The sequence below is a fragment of the Oncorhynchus clarkii genome, chromosome 31, assembly GCF_045791955.1.
Source record: "Oncorhynchus clarkii lewisi isolate Uvic-CL-2024 chromosome 31, UVic_Ocla_1.0, whole genome shotgun sequence".
NCBI lineage: Eukaryota > Metazoa > Chordata > Actinopteri > Salmoniformes > Salmonidae > Oncorhynchus > Oncorhynchus clarkii.
Genome location: NC_092177.1, coordinates 8,324,232 through 8,341,486, shown reverse-complemented (window position 1 = coordinate 8,341,486; position 17,255 = coordinate 8,324,232). Strand labels below are relative to the sequence as shown.

Below are 17,255 nucleotides of genomic sequence, written 5' to 3'. Positions count from 1 at the left end.
GACTGTATCACAACCGGCCGTGATTGGGAGTCCGGGTTTGGCCAGGGTAGGCTGTCAATTTAAATAAGAATTTGTTCTTAACTGACTTGCCTAGTTAAATAAAAGAAAAATATGTATAATTATGGAACAACTGAGAAGTGCTTCGGACAAATGGTGTGAGAAAGGCTCCACTTACTTTGCACTGAGGTGGTGGGAACATTTTGCAAGCAGATTCATACAGTGGACTGCTATTATCCCCATGGCAAACAGACTCAGCGGTCCTAACTGGAAAGGAAGAGAGAAGACTGTCATTAGGTGTAGTCACATTGGGATTCCGTCATTAGTTATAGTCACAGTGGAATTCCGTCATTAGGTGTAGTCACATTGGGATTCCGTCATTAGGTATAGTCACAGTGGGATTCCGTCATTAGGTATAGTCACACTGGGATTCCGTCATTAGGTTATTGTCACAGTGGGAATTAGGTACAGTCACATTGGGATTCCGTCATTAGTTCTAGTCACAGTGGGATTCCGTCATTAGGTATAGTCACAGTGGGATTCCGTCATTAGGTATAGTCACAGTGGGATTCCGTCATTAGGTATAGTCACAGTGGGATTCCGTCATTAGGTATAGTCACATTGGGATTCCGTCATTAGGTGTAGTCACAGTGGGATTCCGTCATTAGGTATAGTCACATTGGGATTCCGTCATTAGGTATAGTCAGTCACATTGGGATTCCGTCATTAGGTAAGGTTGCAAAATAGTCACAGTGGGATTCCGTCATTAGGTATAGTCACAGTGGGATTCCGTCATTAGGTATAGTCACAGTGGGATTCAGGTATAGTCACAGTGGGATTCCGTCATTAGGTGTAGTCACAGTGGGATTCCGTCATTAGAACTTTCAATATAATCCCTTGTTTTCCCGAAATCCCAGTTGGAGGTTTCTAGAATCAGGAGAGAATAAGCAGAGAATCCGGAATCATCCAACCAGGATTTCTGGAAAACAAGGGAATATATTGAACGTTCCAGGAATTATTGCAACCCTAATAGTCCCCATTAGGATTGTGTCATTCCCTCACACTGCACTTGCAGAATAAATGTATTAGCCATGGACATCTACTAAGGAGCTCTAGAATAGATCAAAGTAAAATGGTGGTAGAACAATGATGTCCCCCTTCTAACCCTAACCCTTACCACAAGGCCTGCGTTCCTGACAGCCAGAGGTAGACCTAGCAGCCCTATACCGATGTCCCTCTTCTAACCCTAACCCTTACCACAAGGCCTGCGTTCCTGACAGCCAGAGGTAGACCTAGCAGCCCCGTACCGATGTCCCTCTTCTAACCCTAACCCTTACCACAAGGCCTGCATTCCTGACAGCCAGAGGTAGAACTAGCAGCCCTGTACCGATGTCCCTCTTCTAACCCTAACCCTTACCACAAGGCCTGCGTTCCTGACAGCCAGAGGTAGACCTAGCAGCCCCGTACCGATGTCCCTCTTCTAACCCTAACCCTTACCACAAGGCCTGCGTTCCTGACAGCCAGAGGTAGACCTAGCAGCCCCGTACCGATGTCCCTCTTCTAACCCTAACCCTTACCACAAGGCCTGCGTTCCTGACAGCCAGAGGTAGAACTAGCAGCCCTGTACCGATGTCCCCCTTCGAACCCTAACCCTTACCACAAGGCCTGCGTTCCTGACAGCCAGAGGTAGACCTAGCAGCCCTGTACCGATGTCCCCCTTCGAACCCTAACCCTAACCCTTACCACAAGGCCTGCATTCCTGACAGCCAGAGGTAGACCTAGCAGCCCTGTACCGATGTTCCCCTTCGAACCCTAACCCTAACCCTTACCACAAGGCCTGCGTTCCTGACAGCCAGAGGTAGACCAAGCAGCCCTGTACCGATGTCCCCCTTCAAACCCTAACCCTAACCCTTACCACAAGGCCTGCATTCCTGACAGCCAGAGGTAGACCTAGCAGCCCTGTGCCGATGTTCCCCTTCTAACCCTAACCCTAACCCTTACCACAAGGCCTGCGTTCCTGACAGCCAGAGGTAGACCTAGCAGCCCTGTACCGATGTCCCCCTTCTAACCCTAACCCTTACCACAAGGCCTGCATTCCTGACAGCCAGAGGTAGACCTAGCAGCCCTGTACCGATGTCCCCCCTTCGAACCCTAACCCTAACCCTTACCACAAGGCCTGCATTCCTGACAGCCAGAGGTAGACCTAGCAGCCCTGTACCGATGTCCCCCTTCGAACCCTAACCCTTACCACAAGGCCTGCGTTCCTGACAGCCAGAGGTAGACCTAGCAGCCCTGTGCCGATGTCCCCCTTCTAACCCTAACCACAAGGCCTGTGTTCCTGACAGCCAGAGGTAGACCTAGCAGCCCTGTGCCGATGTTCCCCTTCGAACCCTAATCCTTACCACAAGGCCTGCGTTCCTGACAGCCAGAGGTAGACCTAGCAGCCCCGTACCGATGTTCCTCTTCTAACCCTAACCCTTACCACAAGGCCTGCGTTCCTGACAGCCAGAGGTAGACCTAGCAGCCCTGTGCCGATGTTCCCCTTCAGGAGGTGGATCAGGGTCTGTAAAAAACTACAACATAACAAATAAAACATGATCCGTGTCAAATCACATCCCTTAACGCAATAATGTCGTCAAACAATTATGAATACAGGGTCTCATACGCTCTCACATAATCAGCTCTTTGTATGGGGCCTCAGGTCTCAGGATGGAAACTGTGTTGCTAGGGATTGACTTTGTAAATAAAAAGTGACCGTTTCAATACAACAATACAAGTTACGCTCTTTAATTTTGTATGACCAAGAGCTGGAATGAAAAAATACAAATAAATATAAATATATATATACATGTAACATAACCATTACTTACGAAGTCCCTGTTCGGCCTCCAATTCTCTCGTACCGAGAATCAGGTCTGGGGGGGAGAGGTGGAATAGGACAGAGAACATCCTCCTCAGAGGTGCTCGCTGATATCCTGGAGAGAACTGGACCTGGGCCTGAAATACGGGGACACACAGTTGTTCCTACAGTTGGATTGGTACAACGGCAACTTCAATAATACTTTATATTCAAAATCACAAAAATTCCCCAGTCAGAATAATGTCTTAATTCTACTGCTGAGATGACAGATACTGCTACATTATTTTGTACGGTAGATAGTAGGGTTGTACTATACAGAATCCCCACAGAAGGACCAGAGTTCTAGCCATAATCAGTCTGCTAGGCTGGGCCTTGCTTTGTTGACACAAACAAAGCAGTGTTAGCTAATGATCATCCACAAACAAGACACTTTAGGCTACTTCTTATCCAAAAGAAAAAAACACTTGAATGGAAAGTAATGAAATACATTATATCAGAAGAAAATAGCGTCTGCATGTGGAAAAATGTGTTATCTAATCAATCACTCGTTACGTCAGTTTCCTGCATATGTTCACGAGGCAAATGTCATGAATAGACATTTATCGTCTTCTACATGTCAGAGAATCTCGTTTGTCCTACATAATATATTGCAAATGAACACCTTGCACAACGTTGATCCCTGCTGAATGCAGCCCAGGGCCTGTAATCATGAAGCTACTCAAGAGTAGGAGTACTATTTCTCGCATAAAATAATATATCGGCCTCCTGCTCATACGGAGACACTGGTAGTAGATGAGCTGTCCTACTCTGAGACACTATGAATACAGGCGTCTGTTCTGACTAAAACAGAGCCATGGGGTTTCAAATTCAATACCGTCTTGACGATGGTCAGTGTCAGAGGTCATGGTTGGTCCGCTGGTGCTGGGTGGATCCTCCTGCTGCCTCTTCGATTCCTCCTCCAGAGACACTGTGGTAAGGACAATGTAATTGTAGTTCATTCCATGCTAAATTCACCAAAAAAAGAAACGTCCTCTCACTGTCAACTGCGTTTTTTTTCCAACAAACTTAACATGTGTAAATATATTTGTACGAACATAACAAGATGCAACAACTGAGGCATAAACTGAAAAAGTTCCACAGACATGTGACTAACAGAAATTGAATAATGTGTCCCTGAACAAAGGGGGGGGTTAAAATCAAAAGTAACAGTCAGTATCTGGTGTGGCCACCAGCTGCATTAAGTACTACAGTGCACCTCAACCGCATGGACTACACCAGATTTACCAGTTCTTGCTAAGAGATGTTACTCCACACACTTCCACCAAGGCACCTGCAAGTTCCCGGACATTTCTGGGGGGGGAATGGCCCTAGCCCTCATCCTCCGATCCAACAGGTCCCAGGTGTGCTCAATGTGATTGAGATCCGGGCTCTTCGCTGGCCATGGTAGAACACTGACACTTCTGTCTTGCAGGAAATCATGCACAGAACAAGCAGTATGGCTGGTGGCATTGTCATGCTGCAGAGTCATGTCAGGATGAGCCTGCAGGAAGGGTACCACATGACGGAGGATGTTGTCTTTCCTGTAACGCACAGCGTTGAGATTGCAGGCAATGACAACAAACTCAGTCCGATGATGCTGTGACACACCGCCCCAGACCATGACGGACCTTCCACCTCCAAATCGATCCCGCTCCAGAGTACAGGCCTCGGTGTAACATTCATTCCTTCGACGATAAACGCGAATCCGACCATCACCCCTGGTGAGACAAAACTGCGACTCGTCAGTGAAGAGCACTTTTTGCCAGTCCTGTCTGGTCCAGCGATGGTGGGTTTGTGCCCATAGACAACATTGTAGCCGGTGATGTCTGGTGAGGACCTGCCTTACAACAGGCCTACAAGCCTTCAGTCCAGCCTCTCTCAGCCTATTGCGGACAGTCTGAGCACTGATGGAGAGATTGTGTGTTCCTGGTGTAACTCGTGCAGTTGTTGTTGCCATCTTGCACCTGTCCCGCAGGTGTGATGTTCAGATGTACCGATCCTGTGCAGGTGTTGTTACACACGGTCTGCCACTGCGAGGACGATCAGCTGTCCGTCCTGTCTCCTGTAGCACTGTCTTAGGCGTCTCACAGTACGGACATTGCAATTAATTGCCCTGGCCACATCTGCAGTGCTCATGCCTCCTTGCAGCATGCATAAGGCACGTTCACACAGATAAGCAGGGACCCTGGGCATCTATATTTTGGTGTTTTTCAGAGTCAGTAGAAAGGCCTCTTTAGTGTCCTAAGTTTTCATAGCTGTGACCTAAATTGCCTACCGTCTGTAAGCTGTTAGTGTCTTAACGACTGTTCCACAGGTGCATGTTCATTAATTGTTTTTGGTTCATTGAACCATGGGAAACAGTGTTTAAACCCTTTACAATGAAGATCTGCAAAGTTATTTTGTTTTTTACGAATTATCTTTGAAAGACAGGGTCCTGAATAAGGGACGTTTCTTTTTTTGCTGAGTTCATAAATGGTCTACCAGATACAGTGCTTTGCGAAAGTATTCGGCCCCCTTGAACTTTGCGACCTTTTGCCACATTTCAGGCTTCAAACATAAAGATATAAAACTGTATTTTTTGTGAAGAATCAACAACAAGTGGGACACAATCATGAAGTGGAACGACATTTATTGGATATTTCAAACTTTTTGAACAAATCAAAAACTGAAAAATTGGGCGTGCAAAATTATTCAGCCCCCTTAAGTTAATACTTTGTAGCGCCACCTTTTGCTGCGATTACAGCTGTAAGTCGCTTGGGGTATGTCTCTATCAGTTTTGCACATCGAGAGACTGAAATTTTTTCCCATTCCTCCTTGCAAAACAGCTCGAGCTCAGTGAGGTTGGATGGAGAGCATTTGTGAACAGCAGTTTTCAGTTCTTTCCACAGATTCTCAATTGGATTCAGGTCTGGACTTTGACTTGGCCATTCTAAAACCTGGATATGTTTATTTTTGACCCATTCCATTGTAGATTTTGCTTTATGTTTTGGATCATTGTCTTGTTGGAAGATAAATCTCCGTCCCAGTCTCAGGTCTTTTGCAGACTCCTGTGCAGCCGTATTCATCAAATGGTCATGTATTTGGCTCCATCCACTTCTTATCAATTTTAACCATCTTCCCTGTCCCTGCTGAAGAAAAGCAGGCCCAAACCATGATGCTGGCACCACCATGTTTGACAGTGGGGATGGTGTGTTCAGCTGTGTTGCTTTTACGCCAAACATAACGTTTTGCATTGTTGCCAAAAAGTTCAATTTTGGTTTCATCTGACCAGAGCACCTTCTTCCACTTGTTTGGTGTGTCTTGCTGCTGGTGGCTTGTGGCAAACTTTAAACAACACTTTTTATGGATATCTTTAAGAAATGGCTTTCTTCTTGCCACTCTTCCAACTAAAGGCCAGATTTGTGCAATATACAACTCTTGTTGTCCTATGGCCTCCAACTACTCCCACCTCAGCTGTAGATCTCTGCAGTTCATCCAGAGTGATCATGGGCCTCTTGGCTGCATCTCTGATCAGTCTTCTCCTTTTGTATGAGCTGAAAGTTTCCAGACCCACGGCCAGGTCTTGGTAGAATTACAGTGGTCTGATACTCCTTCCATTTCAATATTATGCGCTTGCACAGTGCTCCTTGGGATGTTTAAAGCTCTACTCAACAAATTTTGCAGTCTATCACAGTGCCATCTGTTTCCAAAGCCCCACATACTACCCACCACTGCTCCGGCTTTATGTTCTGGTCACCTGCCCGGTGTGTTCCTTGTTCTTCATGATGCTCTCTGCGCTTTTGACGGACCGCTTTTGACGGACCTCTGAGACTATCACAGTGCAGGTGCATTTATACGGAGCCTTGATTACACACAGGTGGATTGTATTTATCATCATTAGTCATTTAGGTCAACATTGGATCATTCAGAGATCCTCACTGAACTTCTGGAGAGAGTTTGCTGCACTGAAAGTAAAGGGGCTGAATAATTTTGCACGCCCAATTTTTCAGTTTTTGATTTGTTAAAAAAGTTTGAAATATCCAATAAATGTCGTTCTTATTCTTTGTATTATTATTTATTTTGCTGCATTTATTATATATATATATATATTATTATTATTATTATTATTAATATTTATCTCTCTGCATTGTGGGAAAAGGACCCTTAAGTAAGCATTTCATGTTGTGTCCCTGTTGTTGTTGATTCTATATATATAAAAATACAGTTTTATATCTTTATGTTTGAAGCCTTTCACTCCTGAAATGTGGCAAAAGGTTGCAAAGTTCAAGGAGGCCGAATACTTCGCAAGGCACTGTATATAGCCTGAATCCTGTTTCTCATGGTGTGAGAGTCTTTAGGTGCCTTTTGACAAACTCCAAGCGGGCTGTCATGTGCCTTTTACTGAGGAGTGGCTTCCGCCTGGCCACTCTACCATAAAGGCCTGATTGGTGGAGTGCTGCAGAGATGGATGTCCTTCTGGAAGGTTCTTCCATCTCCACAGAGGAACTCTGGAGCTCTTTCAGAGTGACCATCGGGTTCGCCCTTCTCCGCCGGTTGCTCAGTTTGGCCCGGTGGCCAGCTCTAGGTGGTTCCAAACTTCTTCCATTTAAGAATGATGGAGGCCACTGTGTCAAAGATTTTTTATAAGCCAAGATTGACCACAGCTTGTCGTTTCCAACGGAAACAAATTAGTCATAGTGGGCAGAACAAGCAAGGAGGTGGGCAGAGCCAAGCATGCGCTAGCGATATCCTATTGGTGCGTTCTAGTTAACATCTACATATTTCCATTAAGGAAAGCCTGATCTGTGAAGTGTGCATGTTCAATAACTAAATTTACATTTGCACTTATAAACAGCACGATTTTTTACAACTTTTGTAAAGGGTAAAGTCTACAAAACTTAGTCTGTTCTGTGCATAACAGATTTTAGTTTTGGGAACAGAGAACTGTGTTGAGGTCAAATGTTTAATTGATGGGAAGATTTGCAGAATGTCAGCCAAAATCCATCTCATTCCATCTTCTCCCACTGCCTGCCAGTGGGCTTCCTCTCATTACCATATTTGGTAGTGAGTGGAAACGCCAACCGGATGCTCAACATTTATACATTCAGTGAATGTATATATCCGTCTCATTGTTCTGTGACTGTGTTCTTGGGGACCTTCAATGCTGCAGATATTTTTTGGTACCCATTCCCAGATCTGTACCTCGACACAATCCTATCTCGGAGCTCTACGGATAATTCCTTCGACTTCATGGCTTGGTTTTTGCTCTGACATGCACTGTTAACTGTGGGACCTTATATAGACAGGTGTGTGCCTTTCCAAATCATGTCTAATCAATTGAATTTAGAACAGGTGGACTCCAATCAAGTTATAGAAACATCTCAAGGATGATCAATGGAAACAGGATGCACCTAAAACTTTTATTTTTTTTTTTATGAATTTGTAAACATTTCTAAAGACCTGTTTTTGCTTTGTCATTATGGGGTATTGTGATGTCATTATGGGGTATTGTGATGTCATTATGGGGTATTGTGTGTAGGTAGATTGATGAGGGGGGAAAAACGTCAAGGGGTCTGAATACTTTCCGAATGCACTGTATCTGGACATAATAAGGATACATTAATCAATTAACAGAATTACCAACAAAAGGGCTTGACACAGTAGCTGTCAGTTAGCCACTGTAGCTACTTACCCACAACTATCCACTTATTTTACTAGCAGACAACAACAAAAAAGCAATTGGTATGACGTTAACTAGGTACTGCACTAGATATCAGCAAGGCCATAGTTATTCTGCAATTACTGCGTCCAAAATACCACAGTCGACTGCAGGTAGTACACTTTTTTACTGCAGTTTCAAAACTGTAATATTGTTTTGAATGGTCTCAAAGCCAATTATCAGAAACAGTTCTGTTGGGGCTGTATTCGTTAGCCAAACTAGCCTATATATCAAGTAACAGCAGCATTGTTTGATCACATATTACAGCTACACCACCTCCAGCTGGATACTGTTAGTTGACAACACATCATTGTTTTGCATGCTCCAATCCTGGCTAATTATCTAGTCATGATTATTGTATGTTAATTCACCTGTAAAGCTGTGATTCCTGGCTCGGTAGTATTTACATCAAAGAGGTTCGCTAGAGGGGCTTGTCTTGGGAAAGCAGTCTTTTTCCTACCGTCGATATTGTACTGGTTGTGATAGGAAGAGGCGATATCTGGTTCCATACAAGTGAACAGCTAGTGCTACCTATCTGGAGACCCCTTCTGAAACCCAGGGGGGGGGGTTGGTCACATGACCTGGAAGATGCTGCATATCAGCTGATTGCATTTTGGGTGCTTGGTTTTATAGCTATAGCTAGCTGGCTTGTTAGCAAACTAACTTTCCATCCAAATTAAGTCAATTATCGTTAGTGTGAAATCATGCCGATTGTCTGGTATGAAACATCACCCCAAACATTAAATTGGTCAAGTTGCTACAAGCGTGGGCCCTGCGTGTTGTCCCATGGAGCAAACTGGGCTAGTTGTTCTTATCAGAAAATGCGCACCATAATCTATCGTTATTGTGATATGTCACTTTTTCGCGGTCTCTCATATTTGGTTCATTTGAAGCAGTTTTGTTAAAAAATGTTTTTTTTTTCTAAATGTTTCAAACTTCCGTATTCCGGTGTGACGTTTTAAGGGCCCTGGAAAAGTTACCTGCAGCAATATTTTTATGAGAAGAAAAAAACTACTTCTTCCAAAATAATGTAATTTGAAAGTGTTCTGCAAAATAATTATATCTGATATTAGTCAGTATAATTGTGCACTCGTCCCACCAACTTTCTACATGTGAATATTCAGTCAAATATGCAGTTACTTTCACCAATATCTAGCAACATGTCGATGGTCCCTAACATTGATGTACTTTAGCTAGCAAGCAAGACAAGGCAGCAACATATTCAGCAGCTAGTTAGTCGTGCAAGCTTTGAAAGAGGAGAAAGTCCATTGATCTTGCGCTCTACCTCAACATGACGACCGTGAGTTATTGTATAAATTCGCACATTGTTACATAGTGCTGATATTGGACTGCAGTGCTTTATACATAGCTAGTTAGTCTGATTAATCATGCTGTAATGCACAATTTAATTGGTGTAACGTTACTGCCTAATGCCTGCACAATCGTGCAATTGTTCCTTACAAGCCAGAATGTTTAATACAATTTTATATTTAAACGTACTCTACCGATTGTCTGTGCGGCTTGTCCTTGAGACAAAATATCCACAGGCAAGTATAGTTTACTTGAATCAGTATCTAGGCGTTAGGGACCGAAATGGTCCGATTTTAAACTCTCATTCACCATTTTATGCGTTATGTCAAAATACGTTAGTTGCTCAGCGAAACTCCATATTTGGTGATCAACGATCTTCATTTTCCCCTTTTAAAATGGCCGGTATGTACTTCGAAAAAAGGTCTAAATAAAAATGTACAAGCAACTGGAAAAAAAAGCCTATTTGGAACCTCCAATGTATTGAGCTGTTGCAGATTTCCGACCTGTGCGTGGCAGTAATGAGGGACTGGAGGTGCCGAAAATGATTTGGTTTTCGGTTGCTTGTACATGTTATTTTTTTATTTCGATGTTTCCTAGAATTATATAGTCGTATGAACTCTATATTTGGTGATCAACGAAAGGTATTTTGACCTTTTTTATAATGCTTTCAGAGCTGGTAAATGGGAGTTGCGCTTTCTGAGTATTAGAGAGGTCTCTAATACTTAGATCAGATAAACGACTTTCCTATGAAAGTATTGGGTTTTTTTTTAATCCGGTTAAAATACACAACACATGTTCTCCAACCTCCCCTGATACAGAAAAACATGGTGTTTCATTGTCATGGCATGCTTGGTTCAAAAGTTATTGAGAAAACCGAGTATCCAATACAACAACAAACAAACAAAAAAATATCGGTGCTGACCCGAACATATACCTAGCTGCTTTCTAAGAAGTCAGGGAAACAATACTTTCCCGTGAATAATTTGTCTTAAATTCCAAGCAACTGAAGAACAAAATAAACCACACAGACAACTGGTGTAGAGTACATTTAAATGTCATTTTATTCCACATTCTGGCTTGTAAGAAACATTTACACGATTTTGCAGTGATTAGTTTCAGGCTGTATATTCCAATGCATTGTGTATTACAGTCTGATTTTAATCAGACGAATAGCTGAGCTAGTCATTGCTTGCTAACTGATTAGCTGTCCCATACTAACATGAGAATGAGGCATAACTCCCGGACTGTGAATGATTCCCACAGAAGCAGGAATTCTTTGTGGACATGACATGTGAGGGATGCTCTGGTGCAGTTACCCGAGTCCTCAATAAACTGGGTGAGTGTCTCTAATAGCTAAATGTCACAGCAAATCCAGAATTCTGGAATATTTGGAGAAGGTTGTTAAACAGCACTCACATCCACACACACTTTGTTGAGAATTGTGTACTTTGGTTTAGCTAAATTCAGCAAATATAGATGTCATATTGACTGGCTCGTTGAAATTGTTTTATTTTCTCTTTCTGTCTTATTTGTTGGCGTAAGGTGGTGTCCAATTTGAGATCGACCTCCCCAACAAGAAGGTTTTCATTGAGTCTGACAAGGACACGGACGTGCTTCTGGAAACCCTTAAGAAGACTGGAAAGGCGGCTAACTACATCGGCCCCAAGTGAAGAATCCTCCTCTTTCCTCTTATAGAACAGGTGAACTCTCACGGTCTAAATATATATATGAAGTGACAATCAATTCAATATCGACAACTTCCCCCTCCATCCCAACATGTCGTTCCTCTTCTCACCATTTGCAACCTGTTTTGTTTCTGTGTGTTAGCTGTTGGGTTGGTGATTATCTGAAGGATGACTATGAGAAGAAAGAACCCTCTGACTGCAGAACAGTCTTTCTGTTATGTCTTCATGGATCACTGTAAAGAGTTCACGCTGCCAAGCTGTCCACTTTTGTTATTTAAACACTATTATTTATGCATCCCAAATGGCACCCTATGGACCCCAGTCCAAAGTAAGGCACTAGTATACGGAATAGAGTACTGTTTGGGACGCATCCACTATGAAAATCCAGTACGATTGCTGACTAAATTAAATAGATCATGTACCTCTATGGGTAAATGTTAGGCCTACTGCAGGTAAATTAGATTATGTGAAATTGAAGTCAGTTTTGTCTTAATGAAGCAGCTATTGTAATTCACGTTGATTTGGACAGTTTGGGGGGGGGGGAATCATCCTGTATTAAGGTTTCCTTTCATCTCTGAATATTGTTCATGCTCACCCATATGTAAAATTAAAAAGTTGATTCTAGCCACCTGTTCTCTTATTTGTAATACAAAGGACACCCTCCACAGAAGGTTTGACTAAAAAGTTGCTTGTTATCCCAACTAGGAACTATGCAAATCCACAAAAAAAAAGGGCCAGCATACACGTTTTAGAACTTCCTATATTGCGTGAATGTTATTTTAGTTTTGTGCTCCCGAGTGGTGCAGCTGTCTTAAGTCATTGCATCTCAGTGAAAGAGGCGTCACTACAGTCCCTGGTTCGATTTTAGGCTGTATCACATCTCGCTGTGATTGGGAGTCCCATAGGGTGGCGCACAATTGGCCCAGCGTCGTTCCGGGTTTGGCCGGAGTTGGCCGTCATTGTAAATAAGAATTTGTTTTTTGCCTAGTGAAATTCATTTTTTTTAAAGTCTTGTCAGATTCTGATGTGACACGTTGTGCCACTGGGTGGCAGTGTTAGTTCTTGGTTTAATTTGACCGGAGGAGTCGTCCCTGTCAGCAATTCCATGGAATTAGACTTCGGTGTCTTGCACAATGACGTGTACATTTTTACCATGCAAATGCAAACATCAACCGTTTTCATCAAAGATAAATGATTGATCTGTAATGCTCTAATGCAGTGATAAATCCTTTAGCGTTCACGTCAGCTACTTGAGACATTTCATAGCCTACCTGAGAGAATATTGAGGCGTTGTGCGGCAATGGCTCTCCTACCTCTGTTGAGATCTGGTCTGATAGTCAAGAGAGCACGGAAGGAGAGAGACCACTGGAGCCAGAGATGAAGATCCAAGACAAACTATGTGTACCTGATAATGAATCAAATACAGTAGGTACTCATGGGTATCTCACATTCATGCCATCAACTTAGCCTATGTTGTCATTTGTACACACAGTAGTAGGCAGTCAGTCAGCCATTACAGGGACATTTGTTGGGTTATTTAGAGAGAAACATCCACCATTAAAAAAAAAACTGAAGTTATAATATACTTTAATTGTGGTTATAATACTTTAATTGATGCTATATACTTTTAATTGTAGTGCTACATTGAACTGTTGTTCTCTTGGATGAAACGGGTACGTCACCATAGTAAAGTTGAATGAATAGCCCACATTCATGACATCTTGTGAGTGGGACAACGCTGCCTGATGTAACAAAGCTTTCGGTTTGATGACAGCACGTCACACTACTGCCAACACACTGTCATTTCAGACACAGTGGCCCAATTGTTGTGCTGTACAGTAGTTTGGAATAGCACTGAATGCATCCCAAATGGCACCCTATCCCCCATATAATATAGTGCCCTATGGGCCCTGGTCAAAAGTAGTGGGAATTTAAAGGGATATAATAACGAACAATATAAAAGGAATATGGTGTTTTGGGATTTAGCCACCCTCTCTCCACAAAAGGAAGACGGGTAGCAGTAACTCTGCTCACCTGTCCATACTGGAAACATGGTGCAACTGGAGAAGCTGTTACAGACGACGAACAGGCCCTCGCTGGTCCCCTCCGGTTGGACCAGCCACCATGGGGGCACACAGGCACATTGTGTACAGCCTAAACTCCACAGACACCATGGCTGTCATCACTGTTACTGGGTTCCTCATGCCACTCGGTTTTTGTCTTTCTCTGCTCTTCAGATGTTCTTGAAAATGACCTCTTTCAAGCAGCTTAGTCAGATGAATACATTTTTTTGGGGGGGACAGATTGGAAAGAGCCTTTTAGTTTATAAGTTATAGCCAATATACAGTATCTGATTTAAATGGTTTTGTTTTCTGGCTTCTTTGGCTCATAACTGGTTGTGTCCAATGATAATGACATTGGCTCTTCGTGTTCCTGCTTTCAGAATGTGATGTATTTTCTGTTCTATCAATGATATGTGTGGTCTGTTCTATCAGTGATATCATGTGTGTTCTGTTCTATCAGTGATATCATGTGTGTTCTGTTCTATCAATGATACCATGTGTATTCACAAATGAAACTGGCTTACCTAGACAGTCAAACATGTGGACACCCCTTCAAATTATTGGATTTGGCTATTTCAGCCACACCCGTTGCTGACAGGTGTATAAAATAGAGTATTACACAGCCATGCAATCTCCATAGACAAACATTGGCAGTAAAATGGCCTTACTGAAGGGCTCATGGTCATTGGATGCCAACTTTCCAACAACTCAGTTCGTCAAATTTCTGCCCTTCTAGAGCTGCCCCAGTGAAATGTAAGTGATGTTAACAACGGCTCAGCCACGAAGTGGTAGTCCACACAAACTCACAGAACGGGACCGCCGATTGCAGAAGCACGTAGCAATTGAAAATCGTCTGTCCTCAATTGTAACACTCACTACAGAGTTCCAAACTGCATCTGGAAGCAATATCAGTACAATAACTGTGGTCGAGCAGCAGCACACAAGCCTAAGATCACCATAAGCAATGCCAAGCGTCGGCTGGAGTGGTGTAAAGCTCGCCGCCATTGTTCTCTAGAGCAGTGGAAAACGTGTTTTCTGGAGTGATGAATCACGCTTCGCCATCTGGCAGTCCAACGGATTAATGAATGCTACCCTCCCCAGTGCATATAGTGCCAACTGTAAAGTTTGGTGGATGAGGAATAATAATGGCCAGAACAGATCCCTGACTTCAACCCCATCAAATATATTTGGGAAGATTTGGAGTTCAGACTGTGAGCCAGGAGGCCTAATCACCCAACATCAGTGACCTCACTAATGGACTTGTGGCTGAATGGAAGCAAGTCACCGCAGCAATGTTCCAACATCAAATCAAATTTATTTATATAGCCCTTCGTACATCAGCTGATATCTCAAAGTGCTGTACAGAAACCCAGCCTAAAACCCCAAACAGCAAGCAATGCAGGTGTAGAAGCACGGTGGCTAGGAAAAACTCCCTAGAAAGGCCAAAACCTAGGAAGAAACCTAGAGAGGAACCAGGCTATGTGGGGTGGCCAGTCCTCTTCTGGCTGTGCCGGGTGGAGATTATAACAGAACATGGCCAAGATGTTCAAATGTTCAAATGACCAGCATGGTCGAATAATAATAAGGCAGAACAGTTGAAACTGGAGCAGCAGCACGGCCAGGTGGACTGGGGACAGCAAGGAGTCATCATGTCAGGTAGTCCTGGGGCATGGTCCTAGGGCTCAGGTCCTCCGAGAGAGAGAAAGAAAGAGTGAAGGAGAGAATTAGAGAACGCACACTTAGATTCACACAGGACACCGAATAGGACAGGAGAAGTACTCCAGATATAACAAACTGACCCTATCCCCCCGACACATAAACTACTGCAGCATAAATACTGGAGGCTGAGACAGGGGGGGGGGGGGAGTGGAACATCTAGTGGAAAGCCTTCCCAGAAGAGTGGAGGCTGTTATAGCAGCACTGTTCCAACATCTAGTGGAAAGCTTTCCCAGAAGAGTGGAGGAAGCATAACAGCAAAGGGGGGACCAACTCAATATTAATGCCCATGATTTTGGAATGAGATGAGATGTTCGACAAGCAGGTGTCCACATACTTTTGGTCATGTAATGTCTCTGGGAATGCATTACAATTGTTATTGTAAAATGATTCTTTACTCCTTTCATCCTCAACATAAGGAAGGCTATCCTTGAGGGACAATGATAACACTCCTCTCAACTTATTTATTACAGAGGGAGATCATTGGAAACAGGGAGACTTCTTTTTTTTCAAAGATGTGTTTGGGCTGGACTCTACCTTTCTTAAAAACTACAAAGAGTCAGTCATTGGCCCCATTACTAAGGTCACCAACACATCTATTGGTCTCGGGGTGTTTCCAAGGGTATGGAAGTCGGCCATAATAACGGCCATCTTTAAATCAGGCAACCCTGCTGATGTAAGTAACTACAGGGCCATTAGTATACTACCTGTGGTGTCAAAGGTTGTTGAAAAGTGTGTAGCAGAATAACTGATTGCCCACCTCAACAACAGCCCCTTCACATTACACTCCATGCAGTTTGGCTTCAGAGCGAAACACTCCACAGAAATGACCAAACTGCTTTCTTCTGGAAAATGTGAAGTCCAAGATGGACAAAGGGGGCGTTGTTGGGGCTGTGTTTCTGGACCTAGGGAAGGCTTCTGATACTGTTAACCATGAGATTCTCATCACAAAATTGTCCAAGTTCAACTTTTCCCCTGATGCCTTGAGATGGATGAAATCATACCTTGAAGGCAGAACTCAGTGTGTCAAAGTGAGCAATGAGCAGTCGCCCACTCTTAGCTATGATGTGGGCGTGCCCCAAGGGTCAATACTGGGGCCCCTCCTGTTCAGCCTGTACATTAATGATCTGCCTTCTGTCTCTACTGGGTCTGAAGTTCAAATGTATGCAGATGATACAGTGATAAATGTGCATGCAAAGAGCAAACAACAAGCTGCACAAGAACTCACTACTGTAATGGTCCAGGTTACAAAGTGGCTCAGTGAATCGTGTTTGCATCTCAATGTGAAAAAAACTGTTTGCATGTTCTTCACAAAGAGGGCAACAGATGCTATTGAGCCAGATGTCTATGTGTCAGGGGAGAAGCTCCAGGTTATATCTGATTTTAAGTACCTTGGCATCATACTTGATTCCAACCTCTCTTTCAAAAAGCATGTGAAAAAGGTCATTCAAATAACCGAATTCAACCTAGCTAATTTCCGATTTATACTAAATTGTTTGACTAAAGAGGTAGCAAAACTGTACTTCAAATCTATGATACTCCACCACTTAACATACTGCTTGACTAGTTGAGCCCAAGCTTGCTGTACAACATTAAGACCTATTCAGTCTGTCTACAAACAGGCTCTCAAAGTGCTTGATAGGAAGCCCAATAGCCATCATCACTGTTACATCCTCAGAAAGCATGAGCTCCGGAGTTGGGAAAATCTTGTGCAATACACCGACGCATGTCTTGTATTCAAGATCCTAAATGGCCTGGCTCCCCCTCCACTCTGTACTTTTGTTAAACAGAAAACTCAAATATATGGCAGCAGATCCACAAGATCTGCCATGAGAGGTGACTGTATAGTTCCCTTAAGGAAAAGCACCTTTAGTAAATCTGTTTTC

At 43.3% G+C, this 17,255-nt stretch overlaps 2 protein-coding genes across 4 annotated transcripts in view; one reads left to right on the top strand and one right to left on the bottom strand.

Annotated features, from left to right (window-relative positions):
• The window catches only part of LOC139390765 (proton-coupled amino acid transporter 1-like), an 84,014-nt gene extending 74,225 nt beyond the window's left edge, over positions 1–9,789 (bottom strand). Inside the window, exons 1-5 of one of the 3 annotated variants that reach the window (XM_071138122.1) lie at positions 8,966–9,789; positions 3,732–3,824; positions 2,868–2,994; positions 2,480–2,570; positions 176–264 (exon numbers count right to left, since the gene is read on the bottom strand). In XM_071138122.1, coding sequence (XP_070994223.1) covers positions 176–264; positions 2,480–2,570; positions 2,868–2,994; positions 3,732–3,762 — 338 coding nt within the window. In that variant the 5' untranslated portion in view covers positions 3,763–3,824; positions 8,966–9,789. Of the gene's footprint in view, positions 1–175; positions 265–1,174; positions 1,213–2,245; positions 2,295–2,479; positions 2,571–2,867; positions 2,995–3,731; positions 3,825–8,965 lie in introns of those variants that run through there. The other 2 variants (XM_071138124.1, XM_071138123.1) reach the window with 2 other exon arrangements.
• Positions 9,782–12,214, top strand: LOC139390766 (copper transport protein ATOX1-like). Its single transcript, XM_071138125.1, has 4 exons — positions 9,782–9,894; positions 11,169–11,241; positions 11,448–11,605; positions 11,733–12,214. Exons 1-3 carry the CDS (start codon positions 9,886–9,888, stop codon positions 11,573–11,575), a joined length of 210 nt encoding a protein of 69 aa, XP_070994226.1. The 5' UTR covers positions 9,782–9,885; the 3' UTR covers positions 11,576–11,605; positions 11,733–12,214.
• The last annotated feature ends 5,041 nt before the right edge of the window (positions 12,215–17,255 follow it).

Excerpts from the sequence above, each read along its gene's own strand:
- LOC139390766 (XM_071138125.1), top strand. Across the intron at positions 11,242-11,447 it reads CCGAGTCCTCAATAAACTGG|GTGGTGTCCAATTTGAGATC; the intron begins GTGAGTGTCTCT and ends TGTTGGCGTAAG.